Source organism: Prionailurus bengalensis, chromosome B1 (genome assembly GCF_016509475.1).
Source record: "Prionailurus bengalensis isolate Pbe53 chromosome B1, Fcat_Pben_1.1_paternal_pri, whole genome shotgun sequence".
In the NCBI taxonomy this organism is placed as follows: Eukaryota; Metazoa; Chordata; class Mammalia; order Carnivora; family Felidae; genus Prionailurus; species Prionailurus bengalensis.
Window position 1 is genome coordinate 87,026,619 of NC_057344.1, and position 20,580 is coordinate 87,047,198.

Genomic DNA, 20,580 nt, shown 5'->3' on the forward strand with positions numbered 1-20,580 from the left:
TTCCGGAGTAGTACAATATTCTTTGTTTTAAGGTTCCTTGCATATATCAATGTATCAGTAATGACTCACTACTGGTCTTAAGGGAAACGGCCTCAAATCAGATTATCTTGGCTAAAGACCCCATTTGTAGAGGACATGTTTCTAGGCTTATCGTCACAAGTGGGTCCCATTTGAGAGAGGCTGATGGGAGTGTTGTGGGGAGAGTCTCTGGATCCAAGTTCATTTTTAATGATGGAAATTTAGTCCCTCTTCCCACACAGGAAACAGTGCTGCTCTTTCAGCATGGCTACATTCATGTGCCCTTGGGAGGCCATGGTGCTGTGACCACAGAAGTTATGCATGCTTCTTCCCTTTAGGGTGACATCTCTAAGTAAGGAGATGTTTCTGTCAGTAGAAATTTCCCTTTCAATTTCTTGATGCTGCCATGCCATTTATGAATTTTTAAGTTGTTTCTGAATTTTTCTCAACTACTTCTATAAATCTGTAGAAGAGAGGTTTCAGAAAATGCTCAGTCTGCCATATTAAGTCAAAGTGTGCAACTGTAATTTTGTATTTAAATTCTGAATCAATTCATAACCACTATTTTTCTAGTTATGCTTTTCAATGAGTTAATATTTATCAACAAAGGAAGCAATTAAAACAAAAAGGAAGTTTTAGGGGCGCCTGAGTGGCTTAGTCGGTTGAGTGACTTTGGCTCGGGTCATGATCTCACGCTTCATGGGTTCCAGTCCCATGTTGAGCTTTGTGCTGACAGTGTGGAGGCTGCTTCAGATTCTCTGTCTCCCTCTCTCTCTCTGCTCTTTCCCTGCTTGTGCTCTCTCTCCCTCAAAAATAAATAAACGTCACAAAAAAAAATTTTTTTTAAAGAAAAATAAAAGGAAGCTTTTTTGAACAATAGTACCTGGTTTGAGTGCCTTTTCCAGGCCCTTGTAATAGGCCCAGTTTTCAGGATTTCTCTCCTGTAATCCTCTATAAACATCGGCTGCATCTTCCAAACGACCTAACTGCAACAGAAGTTCCCCTGATGAAAAACAAATTAAATTAACTAAATGTCTTCGGATTATAACTTTAATCTTCCCTTAAACTTTCTCTTAAAACCTCCTCAATGTTGGGAAATGGATTTGGTGTCCTAAGTTTCCAATTTCCTTCAACAAGACTACCATGTTATTTTGTCTCTTTTTCTGAAGTTCATACTTAGAAATGCCATCCTGTCCACATCCTCAATTTATTCAGGTATTCATCTAACTCCAAGCTACTTCCCCAAATTCACTGAACACAATCACCAAGACACCATCTACTACTTAATTATTCCTGACATTATACAGACAATTTCAACATCTGAACTCATTAGTTCAATCCAAAACTCTAACCTTATGCCCCCTAATCAATTATAAAAGGATTCTGCTCTATCAGCCCAGTCATGGCCACATTCAAAACCCACTTTTTTTTCATCTCCTCCAACTACCAGACAGGGTACCTATCCTGCTCTAAGCTGAACGGTCTTGTCGGGTTTAGTCTTGCCTCACTAATCCTAGCCTTCAATCTTAAAGAAAAGCCATTCCTTTTTCTTTAGACCTTTCAATGACTCATAGACACATTGCTTGTTTTCTCTGGGCTGCATAGCAATCTCATCCCTAAATGACACTAGCAGCCCCAAGTATCAAAATCAGTCTCAAAACTAAGGCTCCCTTATTTACCAATGAAGTCCTGGATCATCCCAAATGTTTGTTTGCTGCACACCTTCTCACAAAAGGAAGCAGGTCATTAGATGAAGGGACACAGCACTGGTTTCACTAGAAATCTATGAACCCTGAAATTCTTATCATTAATGGGCTTCCATCCACCAAAGGTTATTATTTTCAAATCACAACTTCACCCTTGCATTCTCTGCTCTCATCAGACAATAAAAATGAACACTTAGTGTTCACTGTGTGCCAGTGACTTAAATGTTTCACTCAATTGGATAATTCAATTCTCAAAACTCTATGAAATAGGTTAGTATTATTTTCACTATTTTAAAGCAGAAAGAAGTAAATTTGTTTATGGTCTTTCAGATAGTTAATTGTTGGAATCAGGATTTGAATCCAAGTAATTTGGCTAAAAGAGCCCATATTCTTTACATCTGTATCAGTGGCTCTCAGCCAAGGGCACTTTTGCCACCCAGAAGACATTTGGTAATATCTGTAGATATTTTTTGGTTACCACAATTAAGTGGTGCTACTGGTATTCTGGTAAGTAGAAGCTAGGGATGCTGCTAAACTTTCTGCAACATACAGGATGTCGGTCTCGCTATAGTGCCAAGGTTGACAACTGCTCTACACTAACCAAAAACCTACTTCACTAAGAACAACAACAAAAAATCCTGCAACTTTTCTTCCCTACACAATACCCATCCAACATTTCCTTTCCTTAATTTTCTCCCACTTTTTCTTTGCACAGGAACTGGTGGTGTAAGAATTAACAAGGAGACCTTCTGCATAACTATGCCCACTCATCCAATGCAGGAAGTTCCCAAATTATCCACACCACTAACACAATGTTTTTGTTACTGGAATTTCCAAAAATTAATGTTCTACTCTCGGTTCCTTTCTATTCTCTTTATATACCCTGTCCCCAACATTTGACTCACTGTAAGTATTCAATACATACTTTCCTGGAATGAAATAATGGCTGTTTCCTATTTCACTTAGGAAAATGGAAACAATTAGAGGAGAACTCCCAAATGTCCACTATATCTGTATACCTACTTCCCTATATACTCTGTCTTTTCTTGTTACTGTGAACTATTCATGTTGTTATCTAAAGCTAATCCTTCAGTTTACCCACTAGATCGCTCCTCTCTGCTGTATCAAATATTCTGCCTCTACTGGATTATTCTCCAGTGAGCACAAGCACATGCTATAAAAACAAACAAACAAACAAAAACTTCCTTTGATCCTGTATTCCATTTCATCTAGCACCACCCCACTTTTGTTTCCCTAGAAAACAAAACTCCTTTTATGAGTCATCAATGCATGCTATCTTTAATTTCTTGACTTTCCAATGTCATTTAATTCTACTTGATTTGTGTGGGGTTTTACCACTCTCCTTCCAAATGTTCAGAGAGTGCTTTTGTTAAGATCACCAATGACTTCCAAATTCCTAAAATCCATTGATCAATTCCGAGTCCTCATCTAACTTGATCTGTCAGTCATTCTTTCCCACTACCACAGTTATCAAAAGGATCAAAATTAAATAATGTACTTAAGAGTATTTTGAAAACTATCCTGTATTTCAATGATGAAACAAAGGGCCAAGCCTTGCACTTACTTGGTCATATAGCTAGTTAGAAGCCAACGAAGGAACCCAAACTAGTTTTTTCCAATCTTGTGATCTTTCCAGAAATCAGAAATCCCCTCTTTTTATAACTAATAGATGGCTAAGGGATGATCAACTCAAATGAAAGATGGCTGTCCTGGATCTGTAGTTCACAAATGAGCTCCAGCAACCTTAGACTTCCATTTTTTCTTGCCAATAGCATTATCCTCTGTTGAAAGTTCATCTGGCAAATAATGGTTATATCTACTATACACAAAAGTATCACTTTTTTAGTGTTCAACTTCAAAAGGAGCCAAAGGAATGTGAAAACAGCACACATCAAGGGCAAAGTGACATTTCAGATGGTAATTCTTAGAAAAGTACTTCTATTTTCAGTTACTTGTTATTCTTTCATTTTCCATAATCTTCCTCAACTTTTAAAACTCTGAGACTCCTTTTGCTCAGTCCTCTAATAAAAGGCAGCGTTGGAGATCTTTACTTGGGGATGCCCCCTCCAATCACAATCCAGACATATAAAGTTAAACCTCTGGTTTCAATTCATACTCTATGTCCAGAAAGACATTCAGATAAACCATGAAGACTCCGTGACTGCCCCATATGTACTTTAGTAAAGACTGACTTGCCAATAAATATTACAGTCAATAACACATTCAGTTTTGCTAATAAGCTGTTCCTAAGAAACTTATTTCTCTGTCTTACAAAATTAAGCAATTACCTGTGTTTTGAGCAAGACCTATTAATATTTTCAAGTAAAAAACATTTTATTTAAAGAAAAATATTGAGCCATTTCATGTAATCATTGTTTTTCACAATTATTTTTTCCAATATCAAGAATATCTACTGTTTAAATGTGTATTTTCCCACATTACAAATTACTCAAAGTTCTGAGTAAGACATAGATTTTCCATCAAAAAGTTGAATTATATGCAATTATCAGCAGCAACTAGATTTTTAGCCTTGCTCTTTGTTGTAATTAAATACTAGAATAAGTGTATTCTTTAAAAAAAAAAAAATACCTTTGGTTTCTTCTACAGCAAGTTTATCACAAATCTGCTTTTCATAGGTACAAAGATGTTCCAGGGCTTCTCTATATAGACCTGCTTCCCGAAGAACTTGGTTCTGATATAAAAGGAGTTCACTATATTCATAATCCACTTTATCAGGGGATGTCTATATATGGATATAAGCAATACTAACAGTAAGAATTTTGTTTGCATATTAGAAAATAGTTTATACACTCAAAATACATATAAGAAGTCAAAGGATAATATCTGATTGCTAAAATTCATTTTTTAAAAATCACTAAGTATCTGTCTAGAGAGCAACTAAGTAAATAATGAAATATTAACTTACAACCCACTGAATAAAGAATCCCTAAGTCCTTATGTATAATAAAAAACAAAAACAAAAACAGGGGAGACAGGAAGGCTCTTACTTAACAGTACAACGTCAACTATTTAATAAATCTAGAAAAAATAAGAGAATCACCACTTTGCAACTATCATAAAACAGTTGATTCAGGCAAGAATCAATGAATGTTATAACTACTGGTGAAAGTTTGATGAGGAACAGGCTATTTATAAAATCTCAAACTGTTTACTAAATACAAAGAGGAAAAAAAATAATTTTTTATAGGTGGCAGACACCATCTTAACAAAGTAATTAAATGGAACAACAGGGGCGCCTGGGTGGCTCTGGCGGTTAGGCATCCGACTTTGGCTCAGGTCATGATCTCGCGGTTTGTGGGTTCAAGCCCCGTGTTGAGCTCTGTGCTGACAGCTTAGAACGTGGAGCCTGCTTTGGATTCTGTGTCTCCCTCTCTGCCCCTCTGCCCCCACTCACATTCTGTCTCTCTCTCTTTCAAAAATAAATAAACATTAAAAAAAAATAAACATTAAAAAAATAATAATAAATAAATGGAACAAATAGACATTATGCGCCTCTCAATGTGATGAACTGAGAAGGGCTAAACATCACTTCTGTGGTTTCCTGCCAAAAATGCTTAAATATAAACTATAATGAGGAAACATCAAACAAATCCAAGTTGATAGACATTCTACAAAAGCACCTGCTCTACTTCTTCAAAAATATCAAGGTCATGAAATACAAAGAAAGTCTTCAAAACTTCCAGATTAAATCAGACTAAAGAGAAATGACAACTAAGTGATTCAAGTAATGGGGAGAGAAAATCTTAGGATCTAAAAAGGACAATTAATATATTTTGAATATGGGCTGTGGATTAGATAATAATAGTCTATGTTAAATTTCCTAATTTTTTGGAAATCTATATAGTAGTATGTATACAGTTGGTAACTACAGACTTATTCTTAGGAAATATCACAGTGACGGATTTATGAGTAAAGATCATGGTGTCTGCATTACTCTCAAATGTTTCAGGAAAAAAATTTAAATAGTTAAGTAAATATGGAGATTGTAAACGTGTCAAATATTAACAATCAGATAATGTGAGTGAACTCCCATATGGAGTTCTTTGTACTATTGTTGTAACTTTTCTGTAACTTTGAAACTATTTCAAAATAAAAAGTCAGCAAGTCTACGTACACTTCTTTTTATAATTAGAATCAGACCCAGTTTACTAGGTCTGGCTTCTGGTTGTTACCTGTTGAGTTTTCCTAAATTCTTCTAAAATCTTTGCTGCCATTTCATAATCTTCTAATAAATGGTAAGCAATAGCATAACCAATCCATGATGCTCTCTGTGCAGGACGCAGCTGAAGTAACTGATATCTCGTTTCCTTTAAGGGGGAAAAGAAACACCACTTTTTCTTAAGTTTACACTGAAAACAAATTCTTCTTAAAAGGTCATATTAATTTACCTGACAATGCAGAGCGATTTGCAACACAATACTGGAAATAATCATGGAAAATTGCTTTAGACATTCATATTGTGTAGCTTTATAGCTGTAAAAAAATATTTGGTAAGCGGTACAATGAAGCCTCCAAGACAATCTTGTAACTTTTAAAAGTCAAGACCAGATATGTTTTATTATTTCCTGAATTACTTTAAAAGAAAGGGACAGAATGGAAAAGCTAGTACAAAAGAAAAACTTTTTAAAAACTACAGGCCCCACCTACTGAGATCCACAGAAAACAACTGAGCAGGTACTACAAAGACTAAACAGATCTGAATTAATAGACTGATTTAAGGGTTAAAATATAGGTACAAAGACAGAATACTCCTCTCAATGGAGGTAGAAGAAACAAATAAATACACTTTCCAGACAAATGTGAGAACTAAAGGTTGTAGTTACATGTTAATAGGAGACAAAGGCATTGCCTACTTGAGGAACATCAATGTTAATTTTCACTGAATTAACTCCATTCTACACAGTAATCCAACTCTGCCTCAGAGTAAAATAATTTATTGTAAAAATCTGATTAGTCCAATCAGAACATACACACAATCACTACTGGGAGGAGATGGGTACGACTCAATTAAATTGTTTAAGAACAGAAAATTTTGTTTTCAGGGAAGTACTCAAAAGTTTTAAATATTTTTAACACCACTTTCCCTTTAAAAGAAAAAAAAATTCCTACTTTACTTACCCTGTAACCCTCAAGATCTCTCATTTGAATCTGTAGTAAAGAAAGGTCCCTTAAGATTTGAAGATTGTCTTTATCCCATTTTAATGCATTTCTGTAACACTTAATAGCTTCATCATATTTCTTGTCTGACCTCTGGAGAAGGCCATATACATGCCAACCTAAAGGATTTAGTTAAGGATACATCCCACAAGTCAAGAAGTAATATTAGTCCAATAATATTCCTCAAGAAACTCAGAAAACTATGGCTATTTATAAAATTACAAGCTTTAAAAACAGGAGAGAATATAAAGATAGTAGTTTAATAGAATGGAAAACAACATAGCTTTTTGAGCCAGAGAAAACATTGGCTGTGATCTTGAACAAGTTTAGTCTTGTTATGTTTCTTCAATTATAAAATGTAAATAGAAAGTCTATACAGCATAGTTTTGCAACTAAATGGAAAAGACTGGTACAAAATAAACGCTCAATATACGCTAGGGATTATCTTTATTTTTAAAAGAAAAAAGAGGAAATGGGTATACACATAATTATTTTACATCATGTATATTTTCTTTAGCTAACAAGATCCTTAGTACAGAATGCTTAGTGGAGTACAAAGTTCCTAAAAGTCAACACATAGAAGATAAAAGCCACATATAAGTTAAAATTCATTTAGCAAGTAATTATTAAAATATCTTAATAAGTAGGGTGTGGGTGACCAAAATAGACTGTCCCCTGCATTCAAAACATGTAAAGTCTAGGGGCGCCTGGGTGATTCAGTCAGTTAAGCATCTGACTCTTGATTTTTGCTCGGGTCACTATCTCACAGTTTGTGGGTTTGAGCCCTGCATCAGCCTCTGTGCGCAAACAGTGCAGAACCTGCTTCAGAGCTTCCATCCACCTCGCTCTCTGCCCCTTCCCCACTTGCTCTCACTTGCTCTCTCTCAAAATAAACAAACATTAAAAAAAAAAAAAAGAATAAATTTTAAAAATTTAAAGTCTAATAAGGGCACAGATAAGTAAACGGAGTTACAATAGGTTGTAAAAAAAATGCCATAGGGGCGCCTGGGTGGCGCAGTCGGTTAAGCGTCCGACTTCAGCCAGGTCACGATCTCGCGGTACGTGGGTTCGAGCCCCGCGTCAGGCTCTGGGCTGATGGCTCAGAGCCTGGAGCCTGTTTCCGATTCTGTGTCTCCCTCTCTCTCTGCCCCTCCCCCGTTCATGTTCTCTCTCTGTCCCAAAAATAAATAAACGTTGAAAAAAAAATTAAAAAAAAAAAAATGCCATAAAAGGGGGAAAATACATAAATAATTCCATTCCCCTCATACAGGTCTTTTTCACTTTAGATTTTGATTACTGCAGTCACCCATCCTACCTTCAGTCTCTCTGTTTTTATTCTCTATCAGAGTAACCTTTCTAAAAGCCATATAATCCAAAGAGAAGAATTCACTTCCCTTTCCAGAAACTTGTAATGTTTCCTTCCCAAATGAAATTCAAATTTTTCAATCGAACAACTTTAATGCCAGGGATCCTCAACAGAGTCAGTAAAATACATAATGTCTAGGATGGCACAAGTAACTGAAAATACATATTTAATATCATAAATTTTATTTGCAAAATCCTTGCTTTCATAATATAAATGACAAAGTAAAGCTTAACACAATCTTCTCAGTTGGTTGGAACATGTTTGTAAAAGCCTAAGACACACCCCTTCATAATCTGGCCCCTATTACCTATTATTTCAGGACTTGATCACCTCTCTTAAGCATTATAGCAATCTCTTAACTGCCTCTAAACCTCACCCCCTAAAAATTTATACCTAAGGAGTTTAATGTTATTAAAAATTTAAAGAAACGTATGGCTGTCAAGAGGAACACAAATAAGGGGCACCTGGGTGGCTCAGTTGGTTAAGCGTCCAACTCCTGATACTGGCTCAGGTAGTGATCTCATGGTAGGTAGTGAGATCAAGGCCTAGGTCGATGGAGCCTGCTTGGGATTCTCTCTCTCTCTCCCTTGCTCTCTGCCCCTCCTTTGCTTGCTTTCTCTCAAAATAAATAAACTTAAAAAAAAAAAAAGAGGAACACAAATAAATCATAAGTAAATACATACAGAACACTATGTAATCATTAAAAATGATGAAAAGAGATATATGACAGTTATTAACTAATCCTTTGATTACCCTTTAAGTTTCTGCTTACTCCTGCTTTACTCGATTACTGATAATTTTTGAACAAGCTGTAACGCTTTATGTAATACTCGAACATGTTTCTGTATATGCTGCTAATAAGTTCCTTTCTTCACTGGACTATAAATTCCTTGAGCAAAACCTCTATCTTTTCTTCATCTGTAGTATGCCAGAGGCCTAGTAACACTTGGGATTTTGTTAAGTGTCTCAGCACTTAAAATTATGTCAGCTTATAAAGAGATAAAGAAATATCTATTAAAAAACTATTTTAAAAAAGAGCAACCCACAGTTTTTTCTCTATCTTCTCTCAGACAATTGTACTTGCTCCTAACTTCACACTTCTCTTAAATTTATCTGGTATAGTATCTTAGCATTATCAGGGACTATGTTAAACATAGAATATATCTCATCATGAAATCTTTACAACACCACAATGAGGTAGGTATGGTTATCCTCATTTTACACAAGAGAAAACTAAGCCCTAAGATCACAGAAAGAAACTGAGGTGAAATTCAAATCCAAGAGAAGCATACTCCAAAGCCTGTGCTATTAATCAGTATACTACAGTGCCTCTATTTTCTCTTAATTTATAATGATGATGAAATCTGCAGGGTACTTCTTTATTTGTAGGTATGGGAAGAGCTTTCATAAAAACAGCCTCCCCTTATCTGTGGGGGATATGTTTTAAGAACCCCAGTAAATGCCTAAAACAAGATAGTACTGAAACCTATCTATACTATGTTTTTGCCTATACACAAATACCTACAATACAGCTTAATTTACAAATTAGGCATGGTAAGAGATTAACAAGAGTAACTAATAACAAAATAGAACAGAGCTAAAACAATATACCATAATAAAAGTTATGTGAGTGTGGTCTCTCTTGCAAATATTTTACTGTACCATACTTATCCTTTTTCTTGTGATGTAAGATGGTAAAATGCCTACATGAGATGAAGTGAGGTGAATGACGCAGGCATTGTGATGCCACTACTGACCTGATAGTGCATCAGAACGATAGTGTGCTTCCAGACCACAGCTGACCTCGGGTAACTGAAACTGCAGAAAGGAAAAATGACCATGGCGGGGGGCGGGGGGGGGGGGGGGCACTATAGTATTTTAAAAGGCAAGTCCAATCTACCTGAACAGAACTAATGTTAGAAAAAAGGTAGGTACATAAAAATGTTCCATGAAGACAACTGTGGTTATTCAATGTGAAAAAGAAATCATCTCCTCCGTAGTTACACAGTGAGAGGAATCTAAAATTTCTGATTCCCAAATTGCTATCTTAACTCATGATACCCCAATCCAATTCTTAAACTTATCTCAAAAAGGATACACACATGACTCCTCAAGTCATTTCTCAAACCTCTACGAACCAATTCATAAGCTTCTTCTTTTTTCCCCAAACAGTTCAATGTTAATCCTTTCATAGCCAGGGTTTCTATTGAAGGAAGGAAGGAGAAAAGAAAGAATAATTAAACACGAAGAATAATTAACAAAAAAAGTAATCATAATCTCAAAAACAAATGTTACATTACCCTGAGAATTTAAACCTTCAAGGAGATTGTTTACAAACTTTCCAGATTTGTACATAATTAAAATATTTAAAAAATTGACAAACCAAGTAAACACATTTCTATTGTCGAGGCATCCCTAGAATTTTTTTTAGACTAAAAGATACACAAATGCAGGAACATGTGGAAATTCGTGTGCTAACAAGATACCATGACTCTACTGTTCTTCAAGGGAATTCCATGGGGTCACCTCACATAATCATTCAAGCACAGAAAACTTTACCTTAAAACAGACTTTATTTCTGTGAACCCAAGTTACATTAAGATTAAATTCACTGTCCAATGATTAAAACATACACACAAACTGTCTACATTTCTCATTTTCATAAATTTATTTTTAATTGACTCTGGAACACATAAGAAAAATGTCAGACATCTGTCACTCACTATCAAAAAGATTAACAGAGAGTTGAGGGAAATAACTAAGTTTTCAGAAAAAGAAAAGAAAAAAAGATACCTAATTTTATAATGTCTGTGTCATGAAGCATACAGGAATAAAAAATATTCGTTATAATTTACCAAACATTTAGGACTGAAATTTGTAACTTACAGAAAAATTAATTAGAAATAAAATGTAAAAATTAAAAGTATTACCCCAAGAAAAAGTCAACATTTATAGAAAAATAAAGATAAAAAAATAGAAGAGGGGGGGAAACTATGTACAAATCATTATAAATCATGTATAACTTTCAAGGAAAAGGAAGCAAACAAAATATATTTGGCAAGTAGCCAATTAACAAGGTACTGCATAAGAAATTCTTTGTTGTCAAATATGTAAAGTCTGTTCATACAAGTTTACCAAACATCTTAAAGTGCCTTAATTAATGAAACTCTGGGCTGCCATTAAGTCTTAGACAAACCATCATTTTATGTACCGTTAAAACACTTTCAATTAAATTATGACACCTTATATGCTATCTGATTTCAGATTCATTAACATACAAGGGGAAACTGCATTTTAGAAACAATAAAATTTGGCATTCTCCTGTGTTGAAACTCTATCATGACTATAGTACTGAAAGTTACTTTACCAGTATGCATACTTTAGGAAGGTATATGAAACAATGTACTATCCATCTAACAAAAAAAACATTTATTTTTTAACAAGGACAAAGAGATATATTAGGTACTTTTATTTCTACTGCTTTCCACCTCCAAACAATTTTATTATAGTAAAAGTATGCAGGAGTAAAGAGAGCCAACTGTACAAATCTGGCCAATGAAAGCTTAGTTTTCTTTTGCATCTTCACAAGTTAAGCCATGTACTTTTCTCTTACCCTACAAACACCTCACTGTCCAATCTTCTATCCTCCCATAGGCAAAAGCTATGTAAATTTTCAGAACGTTCCAATATACAAATATGTCATAATACAAGACAGTTTTGAAAAATTAACATACAATGCTAAATAAAAAGATGCTGGCTCATGAGCAATGGACAAAATGGGCACTTTCTGAATAAGCTTACTGTAAGAAATCAAATTTTCCCAACTCAAAAGTTCTAAAGCAAATTTTTTCTTTTTTTTTTTTTTTAATTTTTTTTTTTTCAACGTTTATTTATTTTTGGGACAGAGAGAGACAGAGCATGAACGGGGGAGGGGCAGAGAGAGAGGGAGACACAGAATTGGAAACAGGCTCCAGGCTCCGAGCCATCAGCCCAGAGCCTGACGCGGGGCTCGAACTCACGGACCGCGAGATCGTGGCCTGGCTGAAGTCGGACGCTTAACCGACTGCGCCACCCAGGCGCCCCTAAAGCAAATTTTTTTTAATAACATTTTAAATAAACTTATTTATTAAACTTACGCATATTTTTCCTACTAATTTCCTCAGCCTTTTCTACAGCACTAATCTTCAAAACAGGAATAAACCAGAAATCAAGTAGACTATGTTAATTTTTATGACATTAAATTCAAACTATGGTATTAAACATCTGACAAAAGTCAAGGATAAGGTCCATTCTCTCCAAAAACTAGTTAAGGCAGCTGAGTAATAGAACCCAAAAACATGAAGCCACACAAGTTAGCAAAGCCCTATTTACTTACACTTACAAACACAGGGTATTTATACTTACCCCCATGCTCTGCAAATTTGGGATTAGAGAGGATTTGTTTACAGAACTTCAACCCATTTCGATACTGTTTATGTTCATAACATCTCTGTCAAAACAAAAAAGAAAAATTTGAATTTAGCAAGAAGTGCAAACAATTTTAAACTCAATCCTAAAATTCTGATTGCTAAATACAACAGAATCATCAAATGTTACTTCCATATTCTCCTAAATCCCACTAAAATGCCAGTTAAAACAAAAACAAAAAAAACCCTGAAGATTCAAATAAATAAAGTAAAACCAAGACAAGGAGACACCATATAGATTAGGAAAAATAAGAAATCATCAGCTCACAAAGGCACCTGGGTGGCTCAGCTGGCTAAGCATCTGACTCCTAATTTTGGTTCAGTCATGATTTCAGGGTTCATGGGATTGAGCCCCGTGTCAGTTCTGTGCTGGGTGTGAAGCCTGCTTAAGATTCTCTCTCTCCCTCTCTCTCTCTGTCCCTCCCCCCAAAATAAATAAACATTTTTTAAAAATTTATTAAAAAACCATCAACTCACTCTAAAAAGCCCAAATGTTACAGAAAATGAAAACTGAAAAAAAAAATAAAGGTATGGAAATTATATTTTAAGCAATATTTTCATTTTACTGAAGGAAAGAAGTTTCTCAAGCCACAAGGGATGAACAAATGCATGCAAAATATAAAGAAGACCTACACCATTATAATAAAATCATCATAATAAAATTTCAAAGCCTTGAAAACAAAGAGAAGGTCCTTAAAAACTTCCAGAGTGGGGAAAAAATATCACATAAAAGGATCTGTAATTAGAACGGCACTGAGCTTTTATTCCAAAATAATAATGGAATACTGCTAAAAGCTAGAAAACATCTATACAGTCTTCAAAATCCAGAGTGAAATCCAGTTCCAGTCTAGAATTCTATGCCCAACCAAATTATCAATCAAGTAAAATGACATTTAAAGGCTTCTCAGAAAACTAAAATTTTACCTCTACACACTCTTCCTTAGGAAGCCATTAAGAGGAATCAAAACAAACAAAAGACAACATGGTACTAGTAAATAAATCTAATGCGGGGGAAAAAAAAAAATTAGAGAACGACCACTCCAAAATAAAATAGGAAGCCAAAGTCCACCATGGACTAGGCTTCCAGTAAGGGCAAAAATGGAACCTGTATACTTCATAATATGGAAATTATGATTTATTAGCACATGACAAAAATTCAGGCACATTTGGGGAAAATGAGCAATACATCCACAGAAAACCAGGCAACTGAATAAATCAGACAGGTTTAATTCTAGGAGAAATAAAGGCTTGTCTAAAAGAGAAAGTATGATCTTATTGTAATATTTGGCTTAACAGTAAATAATACATACGTAATTATAAAAACATATTCAGTACTAGTTTATCAAAATACTATGATACAACTATGATGGGGTAATGAGAAAAAGTGGACAAATGTGTGAATGATGAAGTTCTAAGTCCTTCTTTCTATAACCAGAAGTCAACAAATGTCTAAAGGTCATGCAACTATAAACAGTGGTGTATTATAAAGCAACAAGAAAGCAAATATCAGAGAAAATGGCTAGGAGGGTGCTTGATTCAGAAGTGGGAAGGCGGGGTGGGGGGGGTGGGGAGAGGACATTTTTTTCACCATAAATGTTTTAGTATTTTAGTGTTATTTGACTTTCAGGTGTATCAATACGTGGTTTCACTAATAATTTTTTAAACCACTGTATTGCTGCAGGAAAAAAACTGCATGTAAAAGGTCAGGTAATATATGCCAGAATTCATGGTTATACATTTAAGCAAATTTTACTCACAACTTTTGAAACCGTATTTACAAAATATGGGAGAAAGACTTAATGCAAATGATGACAAAATCACAGCAGAAAAAATGTGTAAAAACAATGAAAATGTAAAACTTTACATTTGGCATCAAAGATATCAATTACTCACTTCTCCAAAGATGACATCCAGATGGCCAACCAACACATGAAAAAATGCTCAACATCACTCACCATCAGGGAAATATGAATCAAAACCACAATGAGATACCACCTCACACCTGTCAGAATGGCTAAAATTAACAACTCAGGCAACAACAGATGTTGGCGAGGATGCGGAGAAAGAGGATCTCCTTTGCATTGCTGGTGGGAATGCAAGCTGGTGCAGCCACTCTGAAAACAGTATGGAGGTTCCTCAAAAAATTAAAAATAGAACTACCCTACAACCCAGGAGTTGCACTACGAGGTATTTATCCAAGGGATACGGGTATGCTGTTTTGAAGGGGCACATGCACCCCCATGTTTAGGGCAGCACTATCCACAATAGCCAAAGTATGGCAAGAGCCCAAATGTCCATTGATGGATGAATGGATAAAGAAGATGTGGTGTATATATATACAATGGAGTATCACTCGGCAATCAAAAAGAATGAAATCTTGCCATTGGCAACTCGTGGATGGAACTAGAGGGTATTAATAGCTAAGCAAAATTAGTCAGAGAAAGACAATCATATGACTTCATTCATATGAGGAATTTAAGATACAAGACAGATGAACATAAGGGAAAGGAAGCAAAAATAATATAAAAACAGGGAGGGGGACAAAAACATAAGAGATTCTTAACTATGGAGAACAAACAAGAGTGCTGCTGGAGGGGTTGTGGGAGGGGGGATGGGCTAAATGGGCAAGGAAATTACTCCTGAAATCACTGTTACACTGTATACTAACTTGGATATATATTTTAAAAATTAATTAAGTAGGGGTGCCTGGGTGGCTTAGTCAGTTAAGCGTCCGACTTCAGCTCGGGTCATGATCTTGCAGCTCGTGAGTCCAAGCCCCACGTCCAGCTCTGTGCTAACAAGCTCAGAGCCTTCAGCCTCCTTCTGATTCTGTGTCTTTCTCTCTCTCTGCCCCTCCTCCACTCACACTGTCTCTGTCTCTCAAAAAATGAATGTCAAAAAAAATTTTTTTAAATAAAAAAATAAAAATTAAGAAAAAAACAATTAAGCTCGATTACAGAATTACTCTATAACTATGTATTCACCATCCCTGCTTTGCTGCTTTTCATCTCAAACCTAATCCATCCAAAACACAACTAAATTTTTCCCCCAGAATCAGTTCTGCATCAAGTCTTCATCATCTCAGTAGATGCTTTCCCCTCAACTCACCCAACCAGATATGAAGCAAAACAAAACAAAACAAAACCCTATTTATCTTTGGTGCTTTCTTTTTCTCATACCTCCAACCTGCAGTAGGTACCATTAGTTCCAATTTCTCTGCAATATCTTCCTAACTGTCTGGCCCTCCCCACAATCAACTATACACTCAGCAGACAGTGATCTGGGGGGATAAGAAGGAGAGGAAAGCAGAAGCAGTAACTTAAGGCTATCATTAACCTTAAGTAGTCAAAGAAACATAACTAAGAAAATAAATTTAGCGTTCCTATTTATCCTGCAGAAAGCCTAAAAGTAGTTTGGTTTTCTTACAATAATTACAGTTACAGTAAAAAGCTTTAAAGTAAGCTATGATATAAAGACTAGTTAAAAGGGACACTCCTGACTTGTCAACGTTTTCCAGGAACCACATACGTACAAAGAACAGTTTAAAGTGCATTGTTCTTAACCCTCAATTAGCTTTCTGAAAATTTATTTCTGTAAAAATACAGTAACTACTTTTGGCCATGATGGAATAAGTGAGGATGAACTTGCCCTTCTACTAAAAACAAGAAAAGTGGACAGAACATATGAAATAACTTGTCAGACACTGGACAACAGGCAGTGCAGCGTTGTGAACCACAAGAGGGGGGGAGAAAACATGACAAACGTAGAAACGCCACTGCTTTATAGATCACAGTACATGGAGAAACGATCCCAAGCAGAGCACAACAGTCCACACAGAGCTGAAGACAACGAATGAAATTCAATGAGGCCAAGCAGATAGTAAAGCAAACACTGATGGAACTATTCAGAGAAACAGATTAAAAACGTGCATGGGATCCCTATGCATTGGTTGCTGAAAATTATTAAGTGCTAAGTCTTGAATATGTAGAGTGAAACTTCATGAGGTAAATAATGACTAGGAAGTAGAAAGTTCAAGAATTTTCAGGCCTCACATGGTACTGAAAATTCCAAGTCACCAGAATGGAGTCTCCTTCAATGAACAAGCTGCACAATTCAGTAAACACTGCAAAAAATCTACTCAGCAGGAGACAAAAACTAGCCCTAGAGTAAGTGTTCTATAGACCCACCCAACAAAGCCCTAGACTTATATACAAGCACCTACACTGCCTGCTATTAACAAAGTCCTACACTCTGTAAAGACAATTAATTCCAATAAAACAATGTAAAATTCATAATACCCAACACCCAATAAAATATTATTAGATAAACTAAGAAGCAGGAAAACGTGACCTGTAACCTGGAGAAATAAAAGAGAGAAATGATGAAATTATGAGGTAAAGATATCAAGACAATGATCACAAATAGGATCAAGAATTTTTAAAAAATGTAAACATGTGAAAACAGAAACAACACATTAAAAAAAGAACCAAACAGCACTTCTAGATGTGAAAAATACATACAATGAACACTTACATTAAAGCAATTATGACAATGCAGAAGAAAATAATCAGTGAAATAGAAGACACAGCAATAGAACTACCTAAACTGAAGGATAAATAAGATTAAAAAATAAATTAGTAGAGCCGCCATGCATCTGTTCCTAAAAATTGTTGAGTACTAAGTCTTAAGTATGTAGGGTGAAACTTCATGAGGCCAATGACCCTTCTGTACAAAAGAAAAATAAACTGTGAAAACATCACAAATCTAAACGAAAAAGGTGTAACAATAAAACTTCTAAAAAAAAAATATTATATGTTCAGTTAGCAATCTCCCTTATTCCTCAAACAGGAAAGATTAAATGTTTGAAGCAGCATTAAAAAAACAGAAACAACAACAACAACAAAAAAAAAAACACAGGCCAAAGACATATGCAATGCACAGCAAAGATCTTACACTCAGAAAATATAAAGACTGTAACTCAGTATCAGTAAGAGATAGCTCATTAAAAAATTGGGCAAGGATCCTGAAGAAAATGCTCTCAAAAGAGGTCATCCTAACAGCCAATAAACACTTGAGATTCTTAATTACATCAAAAACATGTGCCATGCCTTTAAGTTAAATGTGATTAAAATGTTAGATGATATTAACTGATGAATGTAGGGAGCAACTGGAACTCTCATAGATTTCTGGTAAGAGAGAAAACTGATTAATTGGTTCAACTGTTTGGCAGAAGGAGTTTTATGGTATAAAAATTATATCTCAATAAAACCAGATTTTAAAAAACACTGGCAACATCTAATCATACAATCACACAACAATTCCAATTTGAGATTCATACTTAACAGAAATAAAAACATGATACTCACCAAAAGAGAGGAAAAATATGAACAGAACTTATTAGTAGCTGAGATTACAAAAATATATGTGAGAGCAACAAAAAATAATGACCTATCTGAAATAATGGCAAAAAAAATAATAGTCTCTTTTAATTTACTTTGTATTAAAAACTGCTTTTACACCTAAGGTTTATATGTACCAAAGCCAACTTAATAAATATGGTACAAAAAGAGGCTAGGTCTTCTCTGCTAAAGTAAACAAATCATAAAGTGTCACCGTGTCATAATCCTAGCATTATTTATATTCATAGGTAACTTTTACATACTAGTTACAATGTGAATGGAAAATTTTACATCAAGGAATTAGTCAAATAATGAAAAGAGCAGTCTTTGGAATCAAGTAGTTCTGGTTTTAAACACTGACTTCAGGGATGCCTGGGTGGTTTGGTCGCTTAAGAGTCTGACTCTTGATTTTGGCTCAGGTCATGGTCTCATAGTTTGTGAGTTCGAGTCTGAGTTGGGCTCTGAGCTGGCAGCAAGAAGCCTGCTTGGGATTCTCTCTCTCTCCCCCTCCCTCTTCTCTCTGCTCCTGCCACTTGAACATGTGTACTCTGTCTCAAAATAAACATTAAAAAAAATTAAAATATAATTAAAAAAATAAACACTGACTTCAGACAATAAAGCTACTTACTGCAATGAGTGCTTAAATCATGGAGATAACTTGTCAGAAAAAGACACATAAAACAAATAGTACTATAGCTAACATTTACTGAGCATTTGCTGTGTGCCAGGCACTGTGCTAAATGCTTTACAGGGAAAACTCATTTAATCTTAACAATGGTATGAAGTAGGTATTCTTTTTAACCTCATTTTAGATGAGATATCTGAGATCCAGAGAGATTACATAATTTGACTAAGGTCACACGACTACTAAGTGATGGAAAAAAAAGATTTAAACCCAGACAATCTGGATTCAGAGCCATTACACCTAGCCATTACAACTACTTTTCTAGGGGCACTTGGGTGGCTCAGTTGGTTAAGCATCTGACTTTGGCTTGGGTCATTATCTCACCATTCTTGAGTTCAAGGCCCATATTGGGATCCACACTGACAGTGTGGAGCCTGCTTGGGACTCTCTCTCTCTCCCTCTCTCTGCCTTATCCTCTCACTCTCTCAAAATAAATTTAAAAAAATAAAAATAAAAAAATATACATATATATATCTACCTTTCTACTACCCTTCAATAGTGTAGAACAGAAAAAAAAAAAAAAGAAGAAAAAAGAGGGGCACCTGGGTGGCTCAATCGGTTAAGCTTCGGCCTTCTGCTCAGGTCATGGTCTTGTGGTTTGTGGGTTTGAACCCTGCAAACCCCACGTCAGGCTCTGTGCTGACAGTGGAGAGCCTGGACCCTGCTTCAGATTCTGTGTCTCCCCCTCTCTCTGCCCCTCCCCCTGCTTGCACTCTATCTCTCTCTCAAAAAATAAACATTAAAAACAATTTAAAAAAAGAAAAGGTTTTTTTAAAAAGGAAACCACTAACACAAGTAATACAAAGCCATTATAGAGAGCAGTCAGAGGAGAGGAAAAAAAAGAAAAAATTAAGCTATATTTCCCATTACAGAGGAAATTGCTAGAAACATTCTGATTTTTTTTAAATGATTATTCTGGCACCTGGGTGGCTCAGTCAGTTAAGCGTCCGACTTTGGCTCAGGTCATGATCTCACTGCTCATGGGTGAGCCTACTTCAGATTCTGTGTCTCCCTCTCTCTCTGCCCCCTCCCCCACTTGCACTCTCTTTCTCTCAAAAATAAACAAACATTAATAACATTTTATTATTTTAATTTTTTTAACGTTTATTTATTTTTTTTTTTGAGACAGAGAGAGAGCATGAACGGGAGAGGGTCAGAGAGACAGAGAGACACAGAATCCAAAACAGGCTCCAGGCTCTGAGCTGCCGGCACAGAGCCCGATGTGGGGCTCAAACTCACTAACCATGAGATCATGACCTGAGCCAAAGTTGGACGCTCAACCGACGGAGCCACCGAGGCGCCCCAATAACATTTTAAATGATTATTTATTTTTGAGAAAGAGAGAGAGAGAGTGCATGAGGGGAGGGGCAGAGAGGAGGGAGAGAGAGAATCCCAAGTAGGCTCCCCCACATGGGGCCTGATCTCATGAACTGTGAGCTGAAATCAAGAGTCAGCTGCTTAACTGACTGAGCCACCTAGGTGCCCCAAAATTCTGATTTTTTAATGAGAAGTTTTAATCCAAAACTACAGAACATTCTACTATCCCACAGTATAAATGGGAAGTGTATAAACAATTCATAACAAGCATATAAAAATCACAGAAGTTTATATATATTCTTACTTGACATGTACAGTGTGACTTTTTTTTAAATTTTCTTAAAGTTTATTTATTTCGAGACAGACAGAGACAGTATGACGGGAGGGGCATAGAGAAAGAGGGGAGAGAATCCCAAACAGGCTC

General features: G+C 35.7%; 1 protein-coding gene across 3 annotated transcripts in view; it reads right to left on the reverse strand.

Annotated features, from left to right (window-relative positions):
* The window catches only part of NAA15 (N-alpha-acetyltransferase 15, NatA auxiliary subunit), an 84,666-nt gene that overhangs the window by 37,411 nt on the left and 26,675 nt on the right, over window positions 1–20,580 (reverse strand). For all 3 annotated transcript variants that reach the window (XR_006301042.1, XM_043603984.1, XM_043603978.1), the window contains exons 2-7: window positions 12,694–12,778; window positions 10,388–10,492; window positions 6,885–7,042; window positions 5,939–6,073; window positions 4,335–4,488; window positions 902–1,021 (exon numbers count right to left, since the gene is read on the reverse strand). Coding sequence is in view for 2 of the 3 variants with exons in the window: in XM_043603984.1 (XP_043459919.1) it covers window positions 902–1,021; window positions 4,335–4,488; window positions 5,939–6,073; window positions 6,885–7,042; window positions 10,388–10,492; window positions 12,694–12,778 (757 nt within the window). In the remaining variant the exon portion in view is untranslated. The remainder of the gene's footprint in view (window positions 1–901; window positions 1,022–4,334; window positions 4,489–5,938; window positions 6,074–6,884; window positions 7,043–10,387; window positions 10,493–12,693; window positions 12,779–20,580) is intronic.